The sequence below is a fragment of the Crassostrea angulata genome, chromosome 1 (assembly GCF_025612915.1).
Source record: "Crassostrea angulata isolate pt1a10 chromosome 1, ASM2561291v2, whole genome shotgun sequence".
In the NCBI taxonomy this organism is placed as follows: Eukaryota; Metazoa; Mollusca; class Bivalvia; order Ostreida; family Ostreidae; genus Magallana; species Magallana angulata.
Window position 1 is genome coordinate 25,216,473 of NC_069111.1, and position 26,095 is coordinate 25,242,567.

General features: G+C 35.3%; 3 protein-coding genes across 3 annotated transcripts in view; 2 read left to right on the plus strand and 1 right to left on the minus strand.

Annotated features, from left to right (window-relative positions):
* Positions 1-141: 141 nt before the first annotated feature.
* LOC128177305 (pre-mRNA-splicing factor CWC22 homolog) lies at positions 142-1,645 on the plus strand. The gene has a single exon (XM_052844010.1). The coding sequence runs from the start codon at positions 161-163 to the stop codon at positions 1,421-1,423; it is 1,263 nt and encodes a 420-aa protein (XP_052699970.1). The 5' UTR covers positions 142-160; the 3' UTR covers positions 1,424-1,645.
* A 6,581-nt stretch (positions 1,646-8,226) lies between these two features.
* Positions 8,227-8,879, plus strand: LOC128171041 (uncharacterized). Its single transcript, XM_052836803.1, has 2 exons — positions 8,227-8,677; positions 8,779-8,879. Exons 1-2 carry the CDS (start codon positions 8,242-8,244, stop codon positions 8,841-8,843), a joined length of 501 nt encoding a protein of 166 aa, XP_052692763.1. The 5' UTR covers positions 8,227-8,241; the 3' UTR covers positions 8,844-8,879.
* Positions 8,880-12,642: 3,763 nt separating this feature from the next.
* The window catches only part of LOC128191851 (protein lava lamp-like), an 81,472-nt gene continuing 68,019 nt past the window's right edge, over positions 12,643-26,095 (minus strand). Inside the window, exons 47-48 of the mRNA XM_052864182.1 lie at positions 17,072-17,334; positions 12,643-14,518 (exon numbers count right to left, since the gene is read on the minus strand). Coding sequence (XP_052720142.1) covers positions 14,453-14,518; positions 17,072-17,334 — 329 coding nt within the window. The 3' untranslated portion in view covers positions 12,643-14,452. The remainder of the gene's footprint in view (positions 14,519-17,071; positions 17,335-26,095) is intronic.

The following is a 26,095-nucleotide window of genomic DNA, read 5'->3' on the forward strand; positions in this document are numbered from 1 at the left end:
TCTATCCGATTCTCTTCATTGTCATATGATTAAGGATTATATTTCAAATATTTCCGTGAGATATAATAATGCATTGACCTTCAATTCAACAATAAAAATACAGCTCTTTAAAGTGTGACCACCTATAAATAGATAAAAATCACTCAGGTATGAAACCCCGATGCGCATGCCCCAGGTAAACCCTAACCGTTCGATAGATACAATCGATGACTTTCAATTCAGCTCGCCAAGTGTGTACACGTGTTTACGTGTTCGGATGGCTAATGCCCAACTTCGTTCGCCGGGGCCTGGACAGGCTACGCCGGCTCATGACGAGAGAGAAAGCTCACCCGCAGAGGCGGTTGAGAGCGATAATACAAAGGTAGATGAGTCAGAGGACTCTCAATGTGAAGTAGACCATATCTCTGTGGCTGATAAGACAGAGGATGATTTTAGACGGCAGTGTTCGTCAGAGCAAATTCGGAATGATAAAAGTAAGTCCGGCGATGTTTCTATCAGAACACGCTCAAGCTCTAGAAAACGCAAGAAAAGCAAAACATCTACTGATTCAAGCTCAAGTTCCTCTAGTTCTAGTTCCTCTAGCTCCTCCTCAAGCTCTAGTTCCGAGTCTGACTCGGACTCTGATTTATTCTTATGTTCTGAGAGCACAAATTCTAAGCCAAAAATCCCTAAAAAGATTCTTAAATTTGTCACCAAGTACGCAACAAAAGGGATTAACAAAAAGAACAGACAGACTATTGCTAAGATTTGTCCCATACCTCATTCTAAAAAGCTTCAGGGCTTGTCTTTGGACAGATTTTTAAAGAAAATATTTTTCAAGGGTAAAAAATGGAATGGAAAGTTAGAGAAAAATAAAGTAAATACCCAGATGAGAATTTTAGATGCTTTAGGGCCACTTTCGGTTTTATGGAGCGAGACAGAGCGAATAAGCAAAACGGGCAAGGGCATGGACCCCTCTGATGTTATTCAGTTTGTCCAAAGAGCGATTATGTTTGTAGGGAATGCCCATTTCCTTTTCAATACGGATAAGCGTAGGGCAGTGTTAGCTAAAACAATGCCAGAATCTGTAGATGTGCTTTCTGAAAAAAGGTACAAGAAATCATTGGGAAAATGTAAAAGTGATTTATTTGGGAAACATTTTCTTAAACAATTAGCGAAAGATAACAAAGATAATAGAGAATTAAAACAGCTATTGTCTAATGGCAGTGATAAGAAAGTTTGGTCACAAACAAGACAGTTTTCTGACAGAAACCGCCAGTTTTTTCTACAGAGACCCTCATCAAGCCTCCAGTATGGGGGTCGCAGACAGACAGACAGGAGGCAGTTCACTCAGAATCAGAGATACACACAGTACCCACAATTCAAGGGTCAGGGAGCAAACCAGAAATATACAGTGCCTCCCAAGAAATCAGTCACTCAGTGAATCAGGTGAGTCTAAAACGGGTAGAATTATCAGAGATCGAACGGAATCTATCAAAATTCCTGTTTTTCAATGCTGTAGAAATTCCCCAGTCAGTGCCAGTTGGGGGACGTGTAAAACATTTCTATCAGAATTGGAAAGTAATTACACGGGATCCTTGGATCCTTCAATCAATCAAAGGGATAGAAATTCCCCTATTATCAAATCCTTTCCAGGGAAAAATTCCGATTCCGTCGAAATTCAAATCAGAGGAACAGGTTTTGATAGAATCCGAAATAGAGAATTTAGTGTTGAAAAATGCGGTACGGGAGATAACTCCCACAAGCGATTCCTTTTACAGCAACGTATTTTTGGTACCGAAGAAGGGGGGCGAGTTAAGGCCTGTAATAAATCTAAAAAATCTGAACAGTTTTCTCCCTTACGAACATTTCAAAATGGAGGGGATACAGCTGTTAAGAGATCTCATGGAAGAGGGAGATTGGTTAGTAAAACTAGATTTAAAAGATGCGTACCTGACAATAAACGTGGCAGAGAAATTTCGAAAATTTCTGAAATTTGTTTGGAAAAACAAAATAATGGAATTTACATCCCTTCCTTTCGGAATTGCAATAGCACCGCGTGAGTTTACAAAAATCATGAAAATTCCAATTGCAATTTTACGTCGTCTGGGTATACGGCTGGTAATTTATCTAGACGACATTCTGATTATGAACCAATCTCTCACAGGCATTCAATCACATCTGTCAACAGCTGTCTATCTCTTAGAGAATCTAGGGTTTTTGATCAATCAGGAAAAGTCAGTTCTAGTCCCCTCACATGTAACGGAATTTCTGGGATTCACTGTAAACTCAGAAACAATGACCCTCTCTCTCCCAAAAGAAAAGGTGATAAAGATAAAGCAGAATTGCTTAGATCTTGCGGGTCGTCAGTCTGTCTCTGCTCGGGATCTAGCCCAATTAATAGGGCGTCTGACGGCTACAAATCAGGCGGTTCTACCCCCACCTCTTCATTACAGAAGTCTGCAGTTATTGAAAACAAAAGCCCTGCATACCGGAGGGAATTACGACCACCATGTTCAATTAGACGAGGATTCGAAACAAGAACTAATATGGCGGTCTTCAAAACTAAGCAAATGGAACGGGAGAGCTTTAGTCCGTCCCCAACCAAACATTGTTGTCAAATCAGATGCAAGCCTGAAAGGTTGGGGTGCAATTTGTCAAAATGCAAAAACGGGCGGTCTTTGGATGGAAAACGAAAGAAATCAGCACATAAACGAGTTAGAGCTCAAAGCAGCATTTTTAGCAATTCAGTGTTTTCAGTCGAAAATTTTAAAAAAGCACGTACTATTGCAATCGGACAACAAAGTAGCGATAGCATACATAATTAAACAACATGGGGGGTACAAAATCAAAGAAGTTGATAAATCTTGCAAGTCAGATTTGGCAATGGTGTTTGGAGAGGGAAATAACTCTTACAGGGGAATACCTACCCGGGGATATGAACATAGAGGCAGACTGGGAAAGTCGTCATTTCAAGGACAAGAGTTCTTGGAAATTAGATCCAGAGATTTTTATTCACCTAATGAAGATAATAGGCCCTTGTACAGTAGATCTTTTTGCAGACAGGACAAATGCCCAGCTGAACAAGTATTTCAGCTGGAAGGAAGACCCTCATGCACAGGCATTAGACGCGATGCTACAGACGTGGAGGGATATAATGGGTTACGCCTTTCCCCCGTTTTGCATGATAACGCCTTGTCTAGCGAAGGTGAGGGAGGAGAAGTGCCAAATTGTGATCGTTACACCGACATGGCAAACACAGCCTTGGTATCCTCTCCTCCTTCAGATGTCGATAGACTTTCCAGTGCTGATACCGATGGGCTCGAGAACCCTAACCTCTCCCCAGGGGGAGGTCCACCCTCTGATAGTCAACGACACATTACAACTAGCAGGGTGGAAGGTATCAGGAGATATTACACTTCAGAAGGTTTTTCAGAGCAAGTTAAAGAACTTCTCTTGCACTCTTGGAAACCAGGCACAAAGTCTGCTTACGACAGTGCCTGGTCGAAATGGAATAGCTGGTGTTTGGAACGGTCAATTGATCCCTTTTCAGCCCCTTTGGCCTCTGTGTTAGATTTTTTAGCCTGGATGTTTTTTCAGGGCTATAAATATCGAACGATTAATGTCCATAGATCGGCAATATCCTCAGTGTTACCGCAAGTGAATGGAGTTTCTGTAGGACAGGTTCCTATTGTAAAACAATTGTTTAGGGGGATATTAATAAAAGACCCCCCTCGGCCTAAATATGGTTTTTCATGGGATATCAATGTTGTTCTGAAACATTTATTAGACTTGCCTAATGATAACGAACTTTCTCTTTTACAGTTGAGCAAAAAATTAACCATTTTTACTTGCTCAGGGAGCCCCAAAAAGAGTTTCAGAGATTGCTAGATTCGATCGTCGTTTTATGGAAAGAAAGGAGGGGAGAATCGTGTTTCATTTACCAGGTCTATCAAAATCTCAGAGGGATAATAAATGTAGATCTGTTCAGTATGATAAAACAGATAATGAAAAACTCTGCGTTTTACATTGTTGTTCCGTTTACGAGAAACGAACTGAATCATTTAGATCGCAGCTTGAATCCGAACCTGATCCTCTACAGAAGCCTGTTAGTGCCACATAAGATATATAAAAAGAAAAGTCTATATAAGAAAAACTCATTGTATATATAAAAACACACACACATATATAAGATAAACTCGAATATATAAAAATAAGCAGCTTTAAATATATAAAGGAATTGCCAATATATATAAAGAATTGTGTATATATATAAAGCTAGGTCGTGTATATATAGACAGTACTGTGATATATAAAAGCAACAGTGATAAATATATAAAGCGAAAATTTTCCACTGAGTGACCTTCACTGAGTTCAGCCCAGCGTCTGCATGATAAACCCCGCCTATGGAGGAGAGGATCAGCAATATTATGCTCCCAGTGATTAGTTTGAACGATCTAATTAATGTTACATTACATGATTCCGCAGGGATTTGGGAAAAGTCAGTGGCAGATTTAAAGGGAGGGCATCTAGCACCCCTACCTAATTTTTCAAATTTAAGATCTTTTTTCTGTCAAGTTTTCTTTTCTGTTTCTTGTGTTTACTGTTGTAAATAAAGGATGATATGTTGTCAATACTTTACCTACTTTTAAGGTTCTACATTAAACAATACTTTCTACCAAATTTGCAGAACATTAATTTTACCGCGGCTTCATTCCACTTCGATGAACATGAAAATTTTTAAAGAGCTGTTGAAGGTCAATGCATTATTATATCTCACTACAATATTATCATATAATTTATATTTCATTTCATTTATATTTATATTTCATTTCGGGCGCTTCGCGCCCTCCATCCTATACATCTTCTTGATAGTTGTATAGCTTTATGTTATGACGATATTCAAACTAAAAAGAGCAATTAAAACAATAAAATATAAGAATTTTTGTTAACAAGCGTTACCAGCTGGTTACCGTTAACAAGCGTTACTATTTTTTATTTTCAAAAAGAAAATTACTATATAATCGGGAATTTGCACCCATGACATTACAGTTAAGTAAAAAAAAACCACGAGTAGGAACGAATTTACCACAACAGCAGCATTCTTGACAGGTCGCAACAAATGTCTGCTGCGAGAAAAAGGGGGGAGGGAGCCCCCCCCCCCCCCCCCCCCCCCCCCCTGTGTCTTTAATTATCGGCAGAGTGTTTTTCATTTTTAATATAGGAAAAGACGCATTTCAATATTGATTTCTTGTACGATGACTAATAAGCAATTTATATACATGAGTTTATTGATATTGAATGAAATATCTGGTCACGGTATATGTGCAGATCTAGAGGGGAGGGGGGGGGGGGGGTCCGGATCCCACCTGAAAAATTATATTTGCATAATAGATATAATTACATTGTTACCCTTGTAAGTAATTATAATATAATGTAAAACAAGTTTATCGAAAGTAGACCTGGAAGCCCCCCCCCCCCCCCTTCCCAAGCAAACATAGATATCTCTCGAACCCCCACCCCATGAAAAAAGTTCTGGATCCGCTCATGTTCGTTATAAAATGTAATAGAGACTAATCCAGTAATAATTGACATTGAAACGTCATATAAATTCGTCTATAAGATTTACATTCCTAAATGGTAAAATCTATAATATGAATATTCGTAAAGCAGTAAAGTGAACCTGATTTAATTAAACACGAATTTAAAAAAAAAAATTCGATGGTACAAAATACAGTCGAAATAAAACCGGCGATATCGGGAAAGAAAAATCAAGGACGTGTTAAAAATATACTATTATGCAAAGCAAAAAGAAAATGAAATTTTACATGTTTTACATTTTTTTTTGGTCAATTACCATTATGAGATTTTGACAAACCAATATTATTAGCAATATGGAATTACTTTTTGAATATATACTTACCTTGTATTATAATAAGAATTTTAGTTTGAAGTTTCATTTAACATCCGTTACTATAACTGATATCTTTTAATCGAAATTTAGGGCTGCCTAATCAGGCATACATAAATTCGCTTTTAAGAGGCAAGTATGTATTTCTCAAATTAAAGTATTATCATTAAAAGAATTTGAAATGAGTCGATGTCGATAAGCGGCCCCAATTTCCATGCGTGCTGCGCATTCACTATTTTTGCAGTTTTATAAAAATTGTAGTTGCTTTTCGAGGTTTTAGTTATAATCGTCTGTATAATTTTAAATGAATATAGAGCTTTTGAATTTTGTAACTATTTATTTATTGCTGAAATAAAGCACTGCTTTGACAAGATTAACATCCGTTACTGTAACCCCCCCCCCCCCCGCCCCCTTGCAAAGAATCTGAGGTAGTAAGATTATGTAAATACAAAAGATATGTGGGAATAATTTTCAGGAAAAGTATCATAGATGATGTTCTTTTGGAAAACCAAATTATTAAAACAATCTGGCAAACTTAATTTTTGGGAGTTGATTTTAATCAACTCTCCTATGCAGTTTCTCTGGCAAACCGAAACTGAAACAGTGTTTGGACCTAAGCACAAATCATCACCGCTGACAAGAGTTAGTTCTTGAAAATAATCGATAAATTCGATGTAATGTACGCTAAAGCATTTTTGAAAAGGAAACTTATTTATAAATACCTAAGAAATAGTCAGATTTTAAATAGTACGAACAATTTAGAAGTTTTTTGCAGCCGTATGTTTTCCTACGCCGGAGTTCAATATAGTCTCGTTCAACCATCTGCTGTCTCCGTACATCTCAGACAAGCAGAGAGTCAGTCTATATTTAGAGGTCGCATCATCAAGCTATCATGTCGGAGATTAACGGAGACAGCCGAGCATCTGGTTCAACGAAACTAGAGTTCATTATTGGTTGGATTCATACACTTTCTGAAATTTTTCGAATACCGATACATAGTTTGATGAAATCAGTTCTATTTTTAAATATTACAAAACATGATTCATAAGAGGTTTTCTCGAAATTCTTGTCGGAAAAGTCCGAGAATCCATATTATAAAAATGTGCGTAATTCAAATAGAGATTATAAACTACTTGCCAAGCAAAATAACATGATTTTAAGATAAATAATAAAGTCGATAAAATCAACTCTCGTCAGTACTTCAGTACTTTGATTTAACAATGTAACCAGTGTGATGGAGTAGCAGTTCTGGGAATAACTTAGCTGCAGAACTGTAGCTCTCAGGGAAAAAAGGTATTGACAGACCGGAGAGCTACAGGGCCACCCATTGAAAAAATTGTATATTTATTGCGCAGAAACACGTGCGCTAGTTTTCGACTAATTTACCTTATTTATACGCAAATTCTGTGAAAACAATTAGTATCATTAAATTCTTCATGCAATTTACTACAGATATCACCTCTTTATTTGCCTCAGACTTTCTCCGAAACACGCTACCGACCTCGGAAAATCAAGTATGTTGAATTTACATCGAGATCGAGAGTCGCCATTTTTACATGTAAACAAAGTGCACCACATGAATTTACGGGACTGGTGATGGTGTTTAAAAGACTATCCGAGGCAAGTGAAGAGACGATATCTGTAGTAAAATGAAGAATTTAATGGTACTAATTGTTTTCACAGAATTTGCCTAGAAATAAGGTAAATTAGTCTAAAACTAGCGCACATTTTTATGCGCAATAAATATACAATTTTTTCAAGGGGTGGCCCTGTAGCTCTCCGGTCTGTCAATATTTTTTTCCCGGAGAGCTACAGTTCTTCAGCTAAGAATGACTGTGCTACATACAAGAATATTGATGAGCAGTGCATATAGATTTATAAATTATGAAATGCTTGTTTCTCAGTCTTCAAGGAACTTTTTTCCATGTGTAAAGTTGTTGATGTCTTGTATTAAATGTGTTGTGCGGCTCAAAATAATGTTTTCAGAGCAGATTGAGGTTTAACTTGATAAAAAAAGAATCTCTCAGGATTTGTGATAGTATATGATTTTTATCCAACTCGTTCTGTGTTTTCTAACCCCTCGCCAAGGTTTGGAAATATTCCACAGAATCGCAAATCATGAACGATTCTATATTTCTGGAGTTCATTCAAAGTAATTCGCCAGTAATATCACGTGTTTAGCTTACAGAGACGAAGTGGGAGGAGCTGGGCTGTGTTCAAGATCGTAGCTGCTACGTAGGGCTACGTTGAAGCTGCTACGTAGGGCTACGTTGTTGAACGGTAAGCTATCCTAGCCGCTATGTGGATATTTGTAGCCTAGTAAATATTTTATGCTAAGCATCAAATTCAAGATGGCCACCTTAGTTACCACTAAGCATATAAGGAAATGCAGATGGGTCACTGGGTGGAAAACGGTACAGGAGTACAAACTCAACGACGTGGCTGAAAACTCGGACGACGAGAAACGTATCCGCAGTGCAAGAACACAGGGCACTCAAACAGACGAAACAGGGGAAGAAGTCACGATTCTCACCATATCACAAACCTACACCGACAGCTGCGACTGGCTCTCCTGCTCAGTTACCTTCTTATGGTCTTCAACAGCAGAACAATGTCCTACAGACGACAAACCGAATCATTCCTCCAGCCCTTTCGTGCAGCTAGCAGGCGCACACCGCAACCAAGTGACGTCTGCTACAAATGTTTTCAAACGGGACACTGGAAATCAAGATGCCCTTCTCAGCTCGGCAGCACTGCGTTCCCTCCTCAAAATGAAATTGATTATAAGTATTTACTCAGTTTTAACATGTTTGATCAATGTAACGATAATACTATCTTATTGAAAGAGCATATTCAAATGTTTGATGAAATTAATTGTTGTCGTTTAGAAACAAACTACGGTATCTACGCGGTATCTACTAGACACAATGTTGCCCAGATTGACAAAATTTGACCGCCCATGCAACTTTAAATCGGACTTTTCTACAGATTTTTGATCAATTGATCGATTTCATTCATCTTGAAAAGATATAACTCGCGTGTCTTACTAAATGTACATTAATTAGTAGTCAAGTGTGCATAGTGTTTCTTTGATAAATTTCTAAAACATTCAATCTAAAGTATAATATATATAGTTGTTACAAAACAAATGTAAAAAAAAAAAGAAAATTAAAAGCAGGTCTTCGCGCGATAACTTCATATGAATTCATAATGTTTGCGTGCCGATTATTGGACGGGATCACGAGAGTACCCCATAGCACATCGTGTGTACACATGCAGCTTTATAATTATTTGAATAACAAAAATTGTTTCTATTACTTTCCTATCGTTGGAAATGACAAAAAGGCCTTTGATTTTCCATCTTAATCAATATAACAAATACAGTTTAACTGCTTTATCTTTCTAGCTTACATGCAATTACTTGATACATGTACATTTCAAGATAATTTGAAATAAAGAAATAAATTAATTTCAAATAATATACATGTACATGCTCCAGCTATTATGGTGATCCGATGGGGCCACTTCGACTTTCGCCTTGAGGGCGAAGATGCGAGAGTGTGAATTTGCGAAGGCGAAATTGCAAAGGTGCGAAGGAGCGAAAGTGCGAAGATGCGAAAGCGAGAGTGCGAAGGCAAAAGAGCGATACTACTATCGCCCTTTCGCCCATGTAACTTCGCACTCTCGCCTTCGTCTTTTTTTTATTGCATTCAGCATGAGGTATCGGTCGATTCCAATGGAATCGAATTTGTTGCAGGCACCGTACTCGCCCGAGGTTTGCCGATTAATCTTAGATGTTATTGATACCCATGCGCTATAGGCCTTCGTGCTTACTATGAAAGTTTATTAATATTTTACTGTGTTATGTGACATATATGTTTACCGGTGCTCACTATGCCTAATCATTATATACTCCTCATAAAATGAAATGTCCGCAATAATGTGTACACATACACTTCCAGACTCCCGCCACTTATCAGCTGTCTGTTTACCTTAAACTAACATCGTGGTTCAAACACATTACCATTTTAATTTAACTATGCGACATTCCTTTTTCATGCACGGATTAGCTGGAGAGGGGCCCGGACCCCCCCCCCCCCCCCTTCCTCCACGGAAAATTAATTTCACACAGTAATGGAGAGAGGGTCGGACACCTCCCCCCCGGAAGATTTAGTATTATTGATTTCACATAGTAAAATTACCAAAATAAGCCTCGGACCTCCCCCCCCCCCCCCGACTAGTACAATAGTACAATTATCCCTCGGATCCCCCCCTCCCCACTAGAAATAATGAAAATATTGATCTGCGCGGGGTGTTGAAAATAAATTCTCAAAAGTTAATCTTCTGCCAAACATGTTATTTTATACAGCTAAAAATATTTTTAAACGATAGAGAGCTCCAAAAACATAAAAAGGCGAAGGCAAAAGTGCGAAGGCGAGAATGCGAAGTTGCGAGGGCGAAAGAGTGATAGTAGTATCGCTCCTTTGCCCTCGCAACTTCGCACTTTCGCCTTCGCATCTACGCGCTTCGCCGTCGCATCTTCGCTCCTTCGCCTTCGTACCTTCGCCTTCGCAACCTCGCATTTTCGCCCAAAATTGCAAAGGTCGAAGTGGCCCTATCGGAACACCATAAGCTATATATCGAAGAAAAAGACTGAATTTTCTACTTCCGTTTATGAATTTATGAACAACAGCGAAAATCAAAATTCATGTCATAAGATACGGTTGCCCTTGAATTATTTTGTTTAGTCGATCAAGCTTTTTGGAAGGCTATTACTTGTGCAGCTTACACTTCTGTCAACACTGGAGAAATAGTATGTCACATGCTCAAAACAAGGATGACAGGCACGTGTTATTGCTCTTTTCATTCTCTTGTCTAATCATCTTAAAGAGAGGACAAGCATTGTAGGCAAGTTTATAAGATTATAGGAGTTGACACTGCTGCTGATTTCTATAAAACCAGCGATCAATCTGGAGCAATCTTTCCATTTTTCCAAAATCCGTCAAACGACATAATGTAATCATGCAGTTTTTAATTTTTACCTCGGCTCAAAAGCTCTTACAGTAACTTTGAAAGAAAGATGTTCACATGCATTAGACATTTAAATTGATTTTAGATAAAAAAAAAAAAAAAATACATTGATTTTAAATACATTTTGCCCACATTAATCTTGTACATTGGGCGTTGTCAGAGGTGCAAGCGAAAGTTGCGTAACACGACATCTGGTGAGAGAATGCAAACTATTATGATGATGATGTATAAATCTATATAACATGAAACATAATAAATTCCTTACTGCAAAAGGCAAAGAAATAATTGATTAAATATGTCTTTATTTACCTTATATACCAGAACATCCTTTCTATGATTATTATTTGAAGAACGTTGTCAATACATTTCATGACGTCATGACGTTTTTGGTTAACTGAATAGCTATAAACAATGCTATGTTTAGATAACTATTATATGGAAACCGTAAAAGATATTTTCAAAAATCAAACTGTTTTGAAACCGGTTAATTCTCCAAATATTTCACTCAAAATTTCATTAACTTTGAAAACAGGGCCGATTTTGCTGCTTACCGTACCCATTCTTATAGTCATGCTGAAATCGATGAAATAAACCCCATGTTTTAAAATGCTCAATTGTACATTTCTCTATTAATTTTTATTAGTGTTGTTAATTTATTAACAATGTTTACAGACTAATGTAGTTCACGAGCCAGCTGCTAGCAGTTATTTGATGAATTAAGAACTATAAAATAGATATTTTACTCTTTTCATGTTTTCTTTTTTTGCTCACTTGAACAGGTTTCAAGCTTTGCAAAGCTTGCTTGAAACTTAAATTTAAGTAAGGGTTTTCAGTTAAAGGGTCAGGCCCCTTCTAAGGCAAGAATAAAGGCACGCAGAAAATAGAGATACATGTATGTGATTTTAAAAAGAAGAAGTAGATCGCATATAGTTCACAAATAAATTACACTTTTAAATCAACTTCCTGACACTGAGGTTGATCTTCGTGGACAAAGTGAAAATCTTCTTTTCAAGGATACATATATTTTTGGCAATTGAAAACCTTCTTTTCAAGAATACATATATTTTTGGCCATTGATTCTATCAATACAATATGTTTTCATATATTACACTTTAATGAACATTTAATCTAGTGGATCATCTCAACGAAATCCACCAAAACTTGTATTCAACAAATATTTATAAATTCTTTTGAAAAGTTAATTATCCTAGCTGTGTTCTCAGTAGTCATTTTCCCTAAGTGAGCAATATGTGGCCCATGGGTCTCATTTATTTCATCTGCACTCAGCTTCAACATGAAAAGTATGCATCAGTTGTTGGCTGTTGTCAGGTGGATAAGGCACAGAGAACGTATAAATATTTTGGTTCCTAGAAACCCTCTTTTTCCCTAATACTCAGTATATTGATTCTCCCTATTGTCAGTTTTCAATCCAGTGAATATATACTTCATACTTAAAAATTCATGATACAAGTGTTGTTTTTTTCCCTTCTAATATCGACGAAGCAAATCAATAATGCAATCTAATAATTTGAAAATATAACAATACATGCAACTTTCATCAAAGGTACTGTAGCTGTGGAGAATTAGTTAAAACCTGGATATAACAATACATGTATTGATTACCCTGCGGTGACAGAAACAAATATATATGGATAGAGAACAGTTTTTGATGTTAATTATTATAATTTTTATCCTTGAAATTATTCTTAGCATCCAAGTAAATTTCTAAGTGTTGTGTACTGTGTAACAAAAAAAATCGAAGAACACTTTATACAACTGTAATGAGTTGTTTAATAGTGATGTTGCTAATATAATGATATTATAAAAATATTCAATTATACACAGGGAGAAAATGCTCTATTTTATAAATAAATCCCCATATTCAACATCAACAAATCAAAAACTTAAAAAGCTGAAATCATATTAGCCTTTGAATAAACATACATCACATGACAGGCATGTGATATATATACAGATCATGTGACAAAGTTCAACAATCTTCAAGGCCACTTATATAGCTGTTTATTGCACATTGCATATGTTCACTCTGTACACACAACTCCTATGTTGCTTCAAACATCATATTCAGAGGTTTTATTTACCGCACGTTACCCAAAAACAGCATCCAGCCTAAAGTTGACAGTCAAGAACATATTTGTAAGGCAAATAAATCTCTTGATATACCACTGTTTTATGCAAATCTTGGTTGAAAACAGTGGGCAAAATGCATCAAAATATAATGTGAGGTTTTCTGATTCTATATCATCACAATTCAATAATAAAGATATATCAGTACGCTAGACAAATACAATCAATGCACCATCAGCAAGCTTTAGATTCATTTCAATCAGTTACTGTTCTGATAAAAAAATGGGAAATCCCTCATATAATGTAATAATGTTGTATTTGGCAAAAATATAGTTAATCCAAACTCTGGTGGTTGCAAAATGTACAGAAAATGTTAATCAATCAGTAATAATCTTGTAGTAGGTATATCCACATGGGAAACAAAGTCCTCCATGAAACTGATAGTGACAGTGCACTGATGATACTCTTATAACTAATTGTTTTTGACAGATTCAGAAAAAAAACATAGTCTGTTCTCCATGCATCCATTGAGTATTCCATTTCATTTTACAAATGTATCAACCTCCTGTCAAAACTGGGAACAAATCTGAAAATCACGCTAAAAATCAGATACATGAACATCTGTATCAGCTTCTGACAATGGACATGTGTACAATATAGACTTATAGAGTCTTGTATGAGGTTTGCTGTTAGTTTACATTTTTAGCACTTCTGGATGTTGGATGAAATCTTTACATCTACAAAAACATACATGCATCATACAAATGCTGTTCACAAAACAAATACATGAACAAATTTTATTCATACATAGACAAAAATAGAAAACTTTTATTTTTCCATTGAGATTTGAAAACAGAATACTGGAATGTATAGATACAAGTTCTGCAGACATGGTTCTAATGCATGGTGATAGTCAAATCTGCAGAACAAATGTTATTACATTTTATGGAGTCCAATGCCCATAAAAATGTTTCAAGCTACAACTGAAAGGGGGGAAAAGCTCGCTCATTTAGTTTATATTTATGCATATAAAATAAAAATTCTCTTATGAAAAATAAGCAATAGAAAGTATTGATTTGAACAGTTCTGCAACATAAACTGAGGTTTAAAAGTTTAAACACACAACCAATTGTTCTCCCTACAAGTCATTTCTGCTAGGCTCTACACAACTGATATATACAAACAGTGACAAATCATAGCAATGAAGACCCACTTATTTTGTATTCTAATCTCCTCTAAATCTAACACATTTGACATGATTACCAGACACGAAACACATGCTTCATATACAACAGTTTGTGAATTATGCTTGGTCTTCCTCCATTTTCCTCCCTTCTGTCTCTTTCTCTCCTTCTGTACAAATATTTCCCTGTTAGGCCATCCTCCGTATATATCACATGGTATATTGTTAAGTCAAATTATGTTTAAAAGTTTGGTTACACACTAGAATTGATGTTCCAATATATCTACTGAACTGAGTTTGATGACAGGTGTTGTTAATCTGTTCATCTGCAAAGAAATAAATGCATTTATAAATGATAAACTTCATAAAATTAAGATCTGTGTGTAAACATTGAATATGATTATCCTATAAATCAAAAACATTTTTCTACACTAAAGCATTGAATGCTTATTTTTGAATGTCGTCGGTACTATAACACACTAAGCGGTGCAGACAAATTGAATATCATATAATAACATAATATATAATACAATATCGTACCATATGACAATCATACAAATATTACATACTGCCCATTACATATACTCCAAAATGAAACTGAAAAGATGTTAGAGAATGAAATTAAATTATTAGAACAAAATGCTGACAATGAATCACTAAAACTAATTGAAGAAAATCAAATTGAACTAAAAAATATTAGAAACCACAAACTGGAGGAAATTACATGAGGTCAAGAGTTGAATGGATAGAAGAGGGAGAAAAACCATCAATTTATTTTTGTAATTCAGAACCACAAAACTTTATCAGTAAACAAATAACTAAACTTGAAAGAGGAAATGGCCAAATTCTACACAATCAAGGTGATATCTTAAATGAAACAAAAATGTTATTTGAGAACTTGTATAAGAAGAAAAGACAATTGAAAAATGAAAATACAATAAAACTCGGTTATAGCGAAGCCCTATTAATGTATTTCATCATATAATACAATATCAAAACATAATATTATACCGTGGAATCATTAGATTTCGCGGTGGCTCAATTTTCGTGGATTTCGTGGGTTCCTCTCATCCACGAATTAACATCCTCGCCGAATCAATAAATCAGGGCTTTAAAGTCATATTTCCTTTTGTAGATATAAGAGAATACACGAAATAACCTCCCCACAAACCTTTAAAATTTAAGCAATCCACGAAAATTGGCCCCAACGAATTTTAATGATTCCACAGTATAAGTATCATATGATACAATATCACATCACATAATACAACACAATATTGTATCATATGTCAGATATGATACATAATATGATATAGTATCATATGATAAAATATAATTTGTTACAATGATTGAGCACCCTTGCCCGTGGAGTGCATCAGAATCATAAGATGCATCATCTATTCAAATTTTAAAACTGAGCCAATAACAACTAAGAATTGTCTATCAAAAGGCACTTGCTCTAAAAACTTTACCAGCATCTGAAATTTATGGCTCAGATTCAGCATTCCAACTGTCAAGTGCATCAGTAACATTAAATGCACCATCTATGCAAGTTTGATGAAGTTGGTATAAGTAATAACTAAGATATCATCATCAGAGGGCATCCAAAACCTTTAACCAGCTCCATAAACCTTAACCTCCTCCAGCATCTGAAACGTATGGCTCAGATTCAGCATTCAAGCCCGTCAAGTTCTCCAATATCACAAGACGTACTATCCATGCAAGGTTGGTGAAGTTAGGACCATTAGTAACTTAGAAATGTCTATGGTTACGGTTTCTGGAGCAGGTTAAAGGTTTTGGTGCAGGTTTAAGTCCACAAGTAGGCCCAGATGCACCATCCATGCAAGTTTGGTGAAGAAAGGACATGAAATAACTTATATACAGGACCCCCCCCCCCCCCCCCCCCCGATGTGTTCAGTTCCTGAGAAATTTTGAGCAGAAGTATACCAGTAAGTGTTCGGATGATATTCTCAAAATATGTACATGTAAATACTGATCGTTTTTCATATCATATCCTCCTTTGATTTACGTTAAAACATGAAAATATATTATATTTATATATTAATATTATTAAGATCATTTATGTCTTATTTCATTATCTAGCGGTTTTTTAAACTGAACGATAATATTCAAAAGAGAGTTATCGTTCATGTTCATGTTCAACCACTCTACACGTGGTTGAAAATATAAACATTGGGTTACTTAGTAAAATCATACAATGTAGCTGTGTTTGATGCTTTTGGAGTACAATACCATGCTTTTAAAAAAATGAATTGGTGTCTGTTTTGAATTAAAACTAAGTATATCAAGCCAATTTCAAGGAACATTCTGCATAAAAAGTATAATTTGTTTAACTATTGATGCTATTACTAGCTCAGGCAAGGATCGAAAATTAATCATTAGGGGGATTGCTACTGAGCATGTTAATTGTGGCAAGAGCAGAAAAAACGTATATTTTTCTATTGTCACATCTATTTCTAGAACTCATTTTATCCACAAATTAATGGAGATAAAGTTTAAAATCAATAAACGTCTAGACGTCTAGATTAAGTATTTGACTACACGTATCTAGATTCTTGGAAATAGACTATAAAAATGAGGCACGATTTTTACTGCGAAACTGAAAAGGTCAAATAAAACCGCGTGGTCTAAATTTAAATTCACAGGGTCAAAACAGGTGTCACACAAAAGCAAGAATAAATCCCAAAGATTGCCCTCTATAACCACCCTGTGCATTGAAAATACCGATTTCTATACAGGTTCAATTAATACAATGTTACTTATGTGAAAAAACTGGGGTTTGTAATATAGTATATATTTAACAGATAACAACATACTTATTTAAAAAAAAACCAAAAAAAACAGTAAAAGATAATCACCTGTTGCCTGCTTCTCGGGTTCATCGAAGCTTTTTGATCATCATTGTCACTGAGCTGGAGCAGCTTTCGCTTTTTGCCACTCCCACTGGGCATGATGCTCTGTCTGAGAGCGTCGTGGTTGATCTTCTTGAGTTTCACTTGCTGCGTCTCCACAGGGTAGGAGGTCTTTAGATGGGGCAGACACAGGGTATTCCTCCTCTGAAGTTCTGTCAGTCGGTTCCACTCAAACTCCTCAGGTTCATCCTCACAGTGGAACATTCCACCTGTTACAGAAAAAACCAATTGCATGTAAGAGTGTACAATAGCAGACATTCTTTTAATCAATCTTTATATCCCTTTTTGTTATATTATAGAAAGTAAAAATATAGAAACATTGATCAGTGAAATAAAGTTTGATCTCCTAAATACACTTTTTTGATATGGACTGTTCACATGTCAGAAAGGTGTTCTCATAAGACCTGTTTAATCTTGATTACTTTACAGCCGTTTTTTTTTTTGGTGGGACACTTAGCGGATTTGGGCCTACAAGGTATACCATTAATTTTGGCGGATATAATTTGATGAATCCATTTCCCTTTCAAAAAAAAGTCATTAAATTAAAAATCATTAAAAAAATTCATTCCCCTAAGGCACCATTAAATTACAAAGTGGTAAAATTTGATGTCCGCGATCCTGGCCTCACACACATTAATATTTTCAACAAAAATCACTTCATAGTACTGTACTTGATAGAAGTATAAAAGAATTACCTTTTTAACAGGTCTTTGACATCTTATTAATTAAATGTTTTAGAAATAAGATATATAAAATGTCATACGCTATAAACTACATTTGTTTAATGAGAGAGAGAGAGAGAGAGAGAGAGAGAGAGAGAGAGAGAGAGAGAGAGATATTTATATTTGGATTATTTTTTTGGTCTCAAGTTTATCTTTGCTGACTAACACTCTGTGATAAAAAATTGTTCTAAGTCGGCAAATTATGCGCTTAATTGTCTCACAGATAAGTGATTCAAAAATATGGATGATGGTAAACTTACTGGAGCTTTGTTTATTGACCTGCGCAAGGCTTTTGATTAATTTAATAATAGTGTGCTTTTACACAAGCTTGCTTCTTTTGGAATTTGTCAAAATACTTTTATTTGGTTTCAGTCTTATCTTACAAATCTAAAGCAATGTGTTAGTTGGAGGGGTGTGTTATCTCATGAAAAAGATATATCTTTAGGAGTCCCTCAGGGGTCAATTTTAGGACCATTATTTTTTATTCTACATGTGTATATATAAATGACTATTCAAAATGTCTCAAACACTCTTCAGTTACAATGTATGCAGACGACACATCACAAGACGTAAGTGACAAATCTATAGATACGATAGAAACCCTCTGCTAATACATATACACCGGAAGAGATTTAAAAACAAAGGGACTAAATGGCGTGTACAAATTATTGTCAAAATACTCCTGGTTTTCCTTTTGTTTTTTTAGATTCTTAAACAATTTATCAAAATCTTATCCGCTATGAATATTTGATATTCCACAAAGTAATACGCAAATGGCCGACTGGATTATATAAACAAAGACATATTTAAAATACAAGTACTCGAGCAAAAACAATAATTACTTTAAGGGAAACTTTAACAAGTGACTCCGGGTAGGACCGTTTCTTATAGGGGAAAGCCAGACCTTGAATGTTAACATTAAGACTGCCACAGAGCGGGAAATTAACGGTATTTTGAAACAAGCTCCGTTTAAAGTCTTATAAAATAATTAAGACATGGGCTTTTTACTAGGAGAACGATTATTATCTACCCGCAGTCGCTAGTTGTTGTGGGCATACAGTTATTGAGATGGCAGCATTTCTTTGATGCCGGCAAAGATATCCGGCAAGCTCTAATGCGATCGAATTGCAGGAGTGATTCCAGCTGCATGACTTTGATGCCAGTGATGCTATGAGTGTATGAAACTAACTAGCTGCTGACAGAATCAAGACTGCCACAAAGCAAGAAACTTGCGGTACTTTTAAACGAGCCCCATATTTGTACAAAACGAACGCTATCATTTTGATTTATGAAAAAGTTAAAACAAAAAAATTTAAAATCCATTCTTGTAAAGATTAAATCGTTAAACAAAACACAATTAAGTAGGAAAAATGTATGAATTACAAATAAAATGAAATAATACTTGTTAATGTAGAATGCATAACATGCAGTACATTTCATCATATGGTTATACTATTAGGGACTGAACCCGGGTCGCCTGCACACAAGTCCACTACTCTAATGACTGAGCTGCGCGGATTCCCACTTCAGAGAACTTTGGAGCTAAAAAATCTCGAGAATACATGGATTGACTTTAAAACAAAGGACTATGTGTGGTTTTATGCATTTTTTGCCCCCCAAATTAAAGTTTTATAAAGCGCTTTAAAAATAAGTGTGAAGATAGTTAGAATCATATTAAAAATAAGGGTGCAAAAGGTTATCACCACAGTGACATCATAATGTAGAAATGACGTCATGAATATTGCCTAATTTTGATAAATTGATGTTTTGAAGCAAAATATGGGTGTTTTCCGATGGTTTTTCGACTGGGAAACATTGAGTGCAGGCCTGCTCAAGTACCACTTTTTAGTATAATGTGTATAATTATCTGAAGAAAAACATATGTTAAAATCTTACTTGAGCAGACCTGCACTCTATACTTCCAAATGCAAAATTTAAAGAAAAAATGAGAATTTAAAGAAAAAAATATTTTCATCTGTTTGCAAATTTGCGGGAATAAGGTCATAAAGTTGACGTCATAGATAACTAGCCAATGAGCAATGGTGGTTAAAATCAAGATTAAAGTGATAGGCGTCCACTGTAGAATGATTTATGAAGATTTTATTTTTATACGACACTATTTAAAAATTGGTTAAAATTGGGGGCAGATATTAGACCATACCGCACATAGTCCTTTCATATTCAGAAGTTAGGAAGCGTCTCTATCGGATAATAACAAAAACAAATTCATGTTTTTTTCCATCCGGTGACGACGTGAAGTGACGGCGGACGGTCGAATATGCGAGAGACACTGTGGTTAAGTACTCTCTACCATCCCTGAAAATTTGAAAATTCTATCTTTAATACTTTTGGAGAAAAATCTTGAACAAACAAAGACATGAAATCTTTAATATTTGAAGACCGGAAGTGACCACCAAATAAATGATCGATGATTTTTTTTACAAATGTTGTGCTAAACTAGATACGATCTCGTTCAAGTAACGAGAAGGTCTTCCGTTCAATTTTTAAACGATACGATTAAAATATCAATGAAATTTCAGAATTCGACCTCAAACATTCCCTTTGAGATAATGTATACGATTGTCAATATCCTTTAAAATGCGTAACAAAGAATTTTGCTTTTTCACATTTTGCATATTAAAGATTTAAGAGTTTAGTCCCCTAAACTCAATAATTACGTCATCAATGGGTGTGGCAATGAGTTTTACAAACTGATATGTTATGATCAACAACTTTGTTTCTGTAATGCATTACAAAGTCTTGATTGTTTTTAAGGTATGTGAAAAAGACTTTACGAGTGGCTTAGCCCCTAATGTAAGGGGACAGCCCCTTTTTCTTGAGTTCATTCAAAAGGTCTCACAAATATTAAACAAAATTGTTCTTACAAGTCTCTAAAATTGTTGTTCATTTTTTTGGATACAGATGATTGAATATTTTTAGGGGCCAGTCCTCTAGATCCTTAATGGGGACAGACATTGGTATTTTGATTGATGGAATCGATGAGAATCATCAATGCAAGCATTTTCTCCTCTTCTATGCTTAATAGAATAAATCTCCTTCTCTAGATATTTGCGTCAAAGTTTAAGTACTTTGGCCCCTAAAAATTCCTAATTACGTAATAAATGGGCGTGGCAATAATTTTTCCTGATAGATATTGTTACGATCAACAACTTTGCTTCTATAATGCATTACAAAATCTTAATCATTTTTAAGTTATCTGTAATAGAGATTTCGAGTGTCTTGGCCCCTAATTTAAGGGGCCAGCCCCTTTTTCTGGAATTTGTTGGAAAGAAATTTTGATTATCTACTACTTTTGTTATATATGTCTTATCCAAATATTAACTGATAAAAATAAACAGATCAAAATGTATGAAAAATTTGATGCAAAATTTGTACTTAATTTTCGAGCCTAGGCGAGCTCAAAGGAATGGCGCCACTGGCGCCAAAAACAACTTTGTGCACAACTACAATCTATCGTCTACCTATCCTAAAAATTTCATAATTATATCTCTGATAGTCTCTGAGTTTATGTCTGCACAAAATTGGTCGTAAAAACTTATAAAATCGGCCGTAAATCGGAACCGGAAGTGACGATTTCAAAATTTCAAAAAACTTCTAGAACAAGAGGCCAATTGGCCTTAACGGTCACCTGAGTATCATATATCCAATACACAAACTTGTCATGGAGTCTCATATATGCATCTAATTAATTAGGTTTCATACTGGAGTAGAAAAATTATAAATTTGTAATGACAACCACATTTAATTCAAAAAGAACTGTGAAACCTATAATTTTGGTGAAAAACTAAAAATCTGGTCTACAAAATAATGAATTTAGTTTTCCTTTCAGGTGTGTGGGAGTAAAGAAGATAATTTTTTAACGTTATATGCATTAGCATCTATACATCCGTTTTGGCCCTGCCCTAGAGTCAAAACCCATACCCCAGGGGACATGAAAATTAAAATTTCAGTAGAGGACTGGTAAACATAATTGTTAGTCGGTTTTTTTATACAGATGTGTGAGAATAGAGAAGAAGATTTTTAAACATTATATGCATTAACACTTAATTGCCATATTGCCCCCCCCCCCCCCCCTCATGTCCTGAACCCCTGACCCAGGGGCCATGAATTTCACAATTTAGGTAAAGGAGATTGTGGATATCATAACCATGTATTCAGTTTTTTGCCCACATTTGTGGGAGTAGAGAAGAAGATTTTTTAAGATTTAAATCATTTTTACTATATGGCCATATTGGCCCCACCCTAGAGCATGAACACCTAACAAAGGGGTCATGAATTTCACAATTTTAGTAGAGAGCCTCATGGACATCATAATCATGCATTTAGTTTTTAACAAATATATATGGGAGTAGAGAAGAAGATTTTCTAAGATTTAATACATTTTTACTATTTGGCCATATCGGCCCCACCCTAGAGCCAGAACCCCTAACCGAGGGGTCATGAATTTCACAATTAAAGTAGAGGGCTTCATGGACATCATAACCATGCATTTAGTTTTTAACAAATATATATGGGAGTAGAGAAGAAGATTTTCTAAGATTTAATACATTTTTACTATTTGGCCATATTGGCCCCACCCTAGAGCCTGAACCCCTGACCCAGGGGTCATGAATTTCACAATTTAGGTAGAGGGCTTCATGGACATCATTATCATGCATTTAGTATTTAACAAATATATATGAGAGTAGAGAAGAAGATTTTTTAAGATTTAATACATTTTTACTATTTGGCCATATTGGCCCCACCCTAGAGCCTGAACCCCTGACCCAGGGGTCATGAATTTCACAATTTAGGTAGAGGGCTTCATTGACATCATAACCATGCATTTAGTTTTTAACAAATATATATGGGAGTAGAGAAGAAGATTTTCTAAGATTTAATACATTTTTACTATATGGCCATATTGGCCCCACCCTAGAGCCAGAACCCCTGACCCAGGGGCCATAAATTTCACAATTTTGGTAGAGGGCCTCATGGACATCATAACCATGCATTCAGTTTTTTCCTCACTTGTGTGGAAGTAGAGAAGAAGATTTTTGAAAATTTGGCTTTTTTTTGCATATTTGGCCCCGCCCGTGGCACCCCAGGGGTGGTAGAGCCATAAATTTCACAATTTAGATTCTTCTTACCATAGAGATGCTTCACACCAAAAATGGTAACGATTGGCCTGGTAGTTTTAAAGAAGAAGTTAAAAATGTAAAATTGTTAACGCACGACGCACGACGCACGGCGCACGACGCACAACGCACGACGACGGACGAAGACCAATTGCAATAGGTCACCTGAGTGACTCAGGTGACCTAATTATGACCACTGGCAAACATCTGTGAAAAAATGGTCGAAATCGGCTGAATAGTTTTCGAGAAATCGCGTGCACAAAATTCGTGGAAAAAAATAATACTAACTAGATACAATCTCGTTACGAGTAGGTCTTCCGTTCCATTTTTAATCGATGCGATTAAAATATCAATGAAATTTCAGAATTCCCTCAACCACTCCCTTTCACAAAATGTAGACGATTGTCATTATCCTTTAAAATGCTTAACAAAGAGTTTTGCTTTTTCTCATACAGCACATTAAAGATGTAAGATTTTAGTTCACTAAATTCCTAATTACTTTATCAATGGGTTTGGAAATGAGTTTTACAAACTGATATTGTTACGATCAATAACTTTGTTTCTTCAATGCATTACAAAATCTGTATCGTTTTTAAGTTATCTGTAATAGAGTTTACGAGAGTCTTGGCCCCTAAATAAAGGAGCCAGCCCCTTTTTCTTGAATTCATTCGAAAGGTCTCACGAATAATAACATTTTTTGTTCTTACACTTATCGACAATTGTTGTGCATTTTTAGATACAAATGATTGAATATTTTAAGCGCCAGCCCTCTAGATCCTTAATGGGGACAAACATTGGTGTTTTGATTAATGGAATCGATTAGAATCATCAATACAGATATATTCTCTTCCACAATGCTTAACAAAATCCCTAATTACGTAATAAATGGGCGTGACAATGATTTTTTTCTGATAGATGTTGTAACGATCAACAACTTTGCTTCAATAATGCATTACAAAATCTGTATCGTTTTTAAGTTATCTGTAATAGAGTTTACGAGAGTCTTGGCCCCTAAATAAAGGGACCAGCCCCTTTTTCTTGAGTTCATTCGAAAGGTAATTCGAATAATAACATTTTTTGTTCTTACAATTATCTAGAATTGTTGTTTACTTTTAGATACAAATGATTAAATATTTTAGGGGCCAGCCCTCTAGATCCTTAATGGGAACAAACATTGGTGTTTTGATTAATGGAATCGATTAAAATCGCCAATACAGATATTTTCTCTTCTACAATGCTTAACAAAATATGTCTCCTTTTCTAGATATATTGCGTCAAAGTTTAAGTACTTTGGCCCCTCAAAATCCCTAATTACGTAATAAATGGGCGTGGCAATGATTTATCCTGATAGATATTGTTACGATCAACAACTTTGCTTTCTATAATGCATTACAAAATCTTTATCGTATTTAAGTTATTTGTAATAGAGTTTACGTGTCTTGGCCCCTAATTTAAGGGGCCAGCCCCTATTTTTTGGTTTTGTTGGAAAGAATTTTTAATTCTCTATCACTTTTATTATATATGTCTTAAGAAAATATCAACTCATAAAAACGTATGAAAATTTTGATTCAAAATTTGTATCCAATTTTCGAGCCCAGGCGAGCTCCTAAACTTTGCGCCACTGGCGTAAAAAAACTGCATTGTGCACAACTTAAAACTATGGTCTACCTATCCTGAAAATTTTATATTCACATCTCTGATAGTCTCTGAGTTTATGTCTGCACAAAATTGGTCGTAAAAATTTACAAAATCGGCCGTAAATCGGAACCGGAGGTGACGATTTCAAAATTTCAAAAACCTTCTAGAATTATGACCACTGGCAAACATCTGTGAAAAAATGGTCGAAATCGGCCGAATAGTTTTTGAGATATCGCGTGCACAAAATTTGTGGAAAAAAATAAGAAGAAACAGTACGAAACCTATAAGGTCTTCCGTTGGAAACGGAAGACCTTAATAAGAAACAGTACAAAAACTATAAGGTCTTCCGTTGGAAACGAAAGACCTTGATAAGATCTGAACGTTTCATGAAAATCTCTGTAGAGTTTTTGAGAAAACGTTACAGAAAAAATAATAATAGGGGAAAAGAAACAAAGCAAAAACAATAAGGTCTTCCGTAGGAAACGGAAGACATTAACTAGACGCTCGTTGCGAGCAACAAGAGGTCTTCCATTTGAGTGCAGCATTAAGTAAACAATAGGGATAGTTGATTTTTTCTATCATTTCTTTACACTTCATCATATTTCATTAAACCCTCTACAAGAATTTCAATAGACATATAATTATAATTAAATTATACATATAAAATCGCTAGCATTGTAATTTTTGATAAAATGAAATTAAAAATACGTAAAATCTATCATTTTAAAAAAATTCATTAATCTTAACATAGTTTAGGAAGGAAAAATATTCGGCACTCGGGGACTAAACCCGAGTCGCCTGGGCACAAGTCAACCACTCTAACGACTAAGCTCATGAATTCTCGCTTCAGAGAACTTTGGATCTAAAAATCTCGAGAATGTATGGATTGATTTTAAAACAAATTGAATATATTCTGAAGTGTTAAAAAGTCTCTATCGTATAAAACATAACAATTTCACGTTAAAAAAAATTAAAAGTGACAGAGGACGATCGGATCTGAAAAGGGCGCTGCAGCTGATAACGCTCTATCATCCCGGAAAATTTGAAGATTTTATCTTAAATACTTTTGAAGAAAAAACAAAAACAAGCAAGATGAAATTTTAAATATTTCGGACTAACTGACGACCAAAAACAAATTCTTTCTTTCATGATAAAGATTTGAAAGTTTCATTAAAATCGACTGAAGCTTTTTTTAGAAAAAAACCCAATAATTATAATAGTAACGACCAAAAAATTGATCGATGAATTTCTTACAAATTTTGTGCTGCATAAGGTCTGAACGTTTCATAAAAATCAGCTGTAGAGTTTTTGAGAAAACGTTAAAGAAAAAAAATAATAAAAAAAGTGAAAAAGAAACAAAGCAATAAAAATAAGGTCTTCGGTTGAAAACGGAAGACCTAAATGATAGAAACAAAGAAACAAAGCAATAACAGTAAGGTCTTCTGTTAAAAACGGAGGGTCTAAATAATATC

Excerpts from the sequence above, each read along its gene's own strand:
- LOC128177305 (XM_052844010.1), top strand. The coding sequence starts at position 161 with ATGCGCATGCCCCAGGTAAACCCTAACCGTTCGATAGATACAATCGAT.
- LOC128171041 (XM_052836803.1), top strand. The coding sequence starts at position 8,242 with ATGGCCACCTTAGTTACCACTAAGCATATAAGGAAATGCAGATGGGTC. Across the intron at positions 8,678-8,778 it reads CAAAATGAAATTGATTATAA|AAACAAACTACGGTATCTAC; the intron begins GTATTTACTCAG and ends GTTGTCGTTTAG.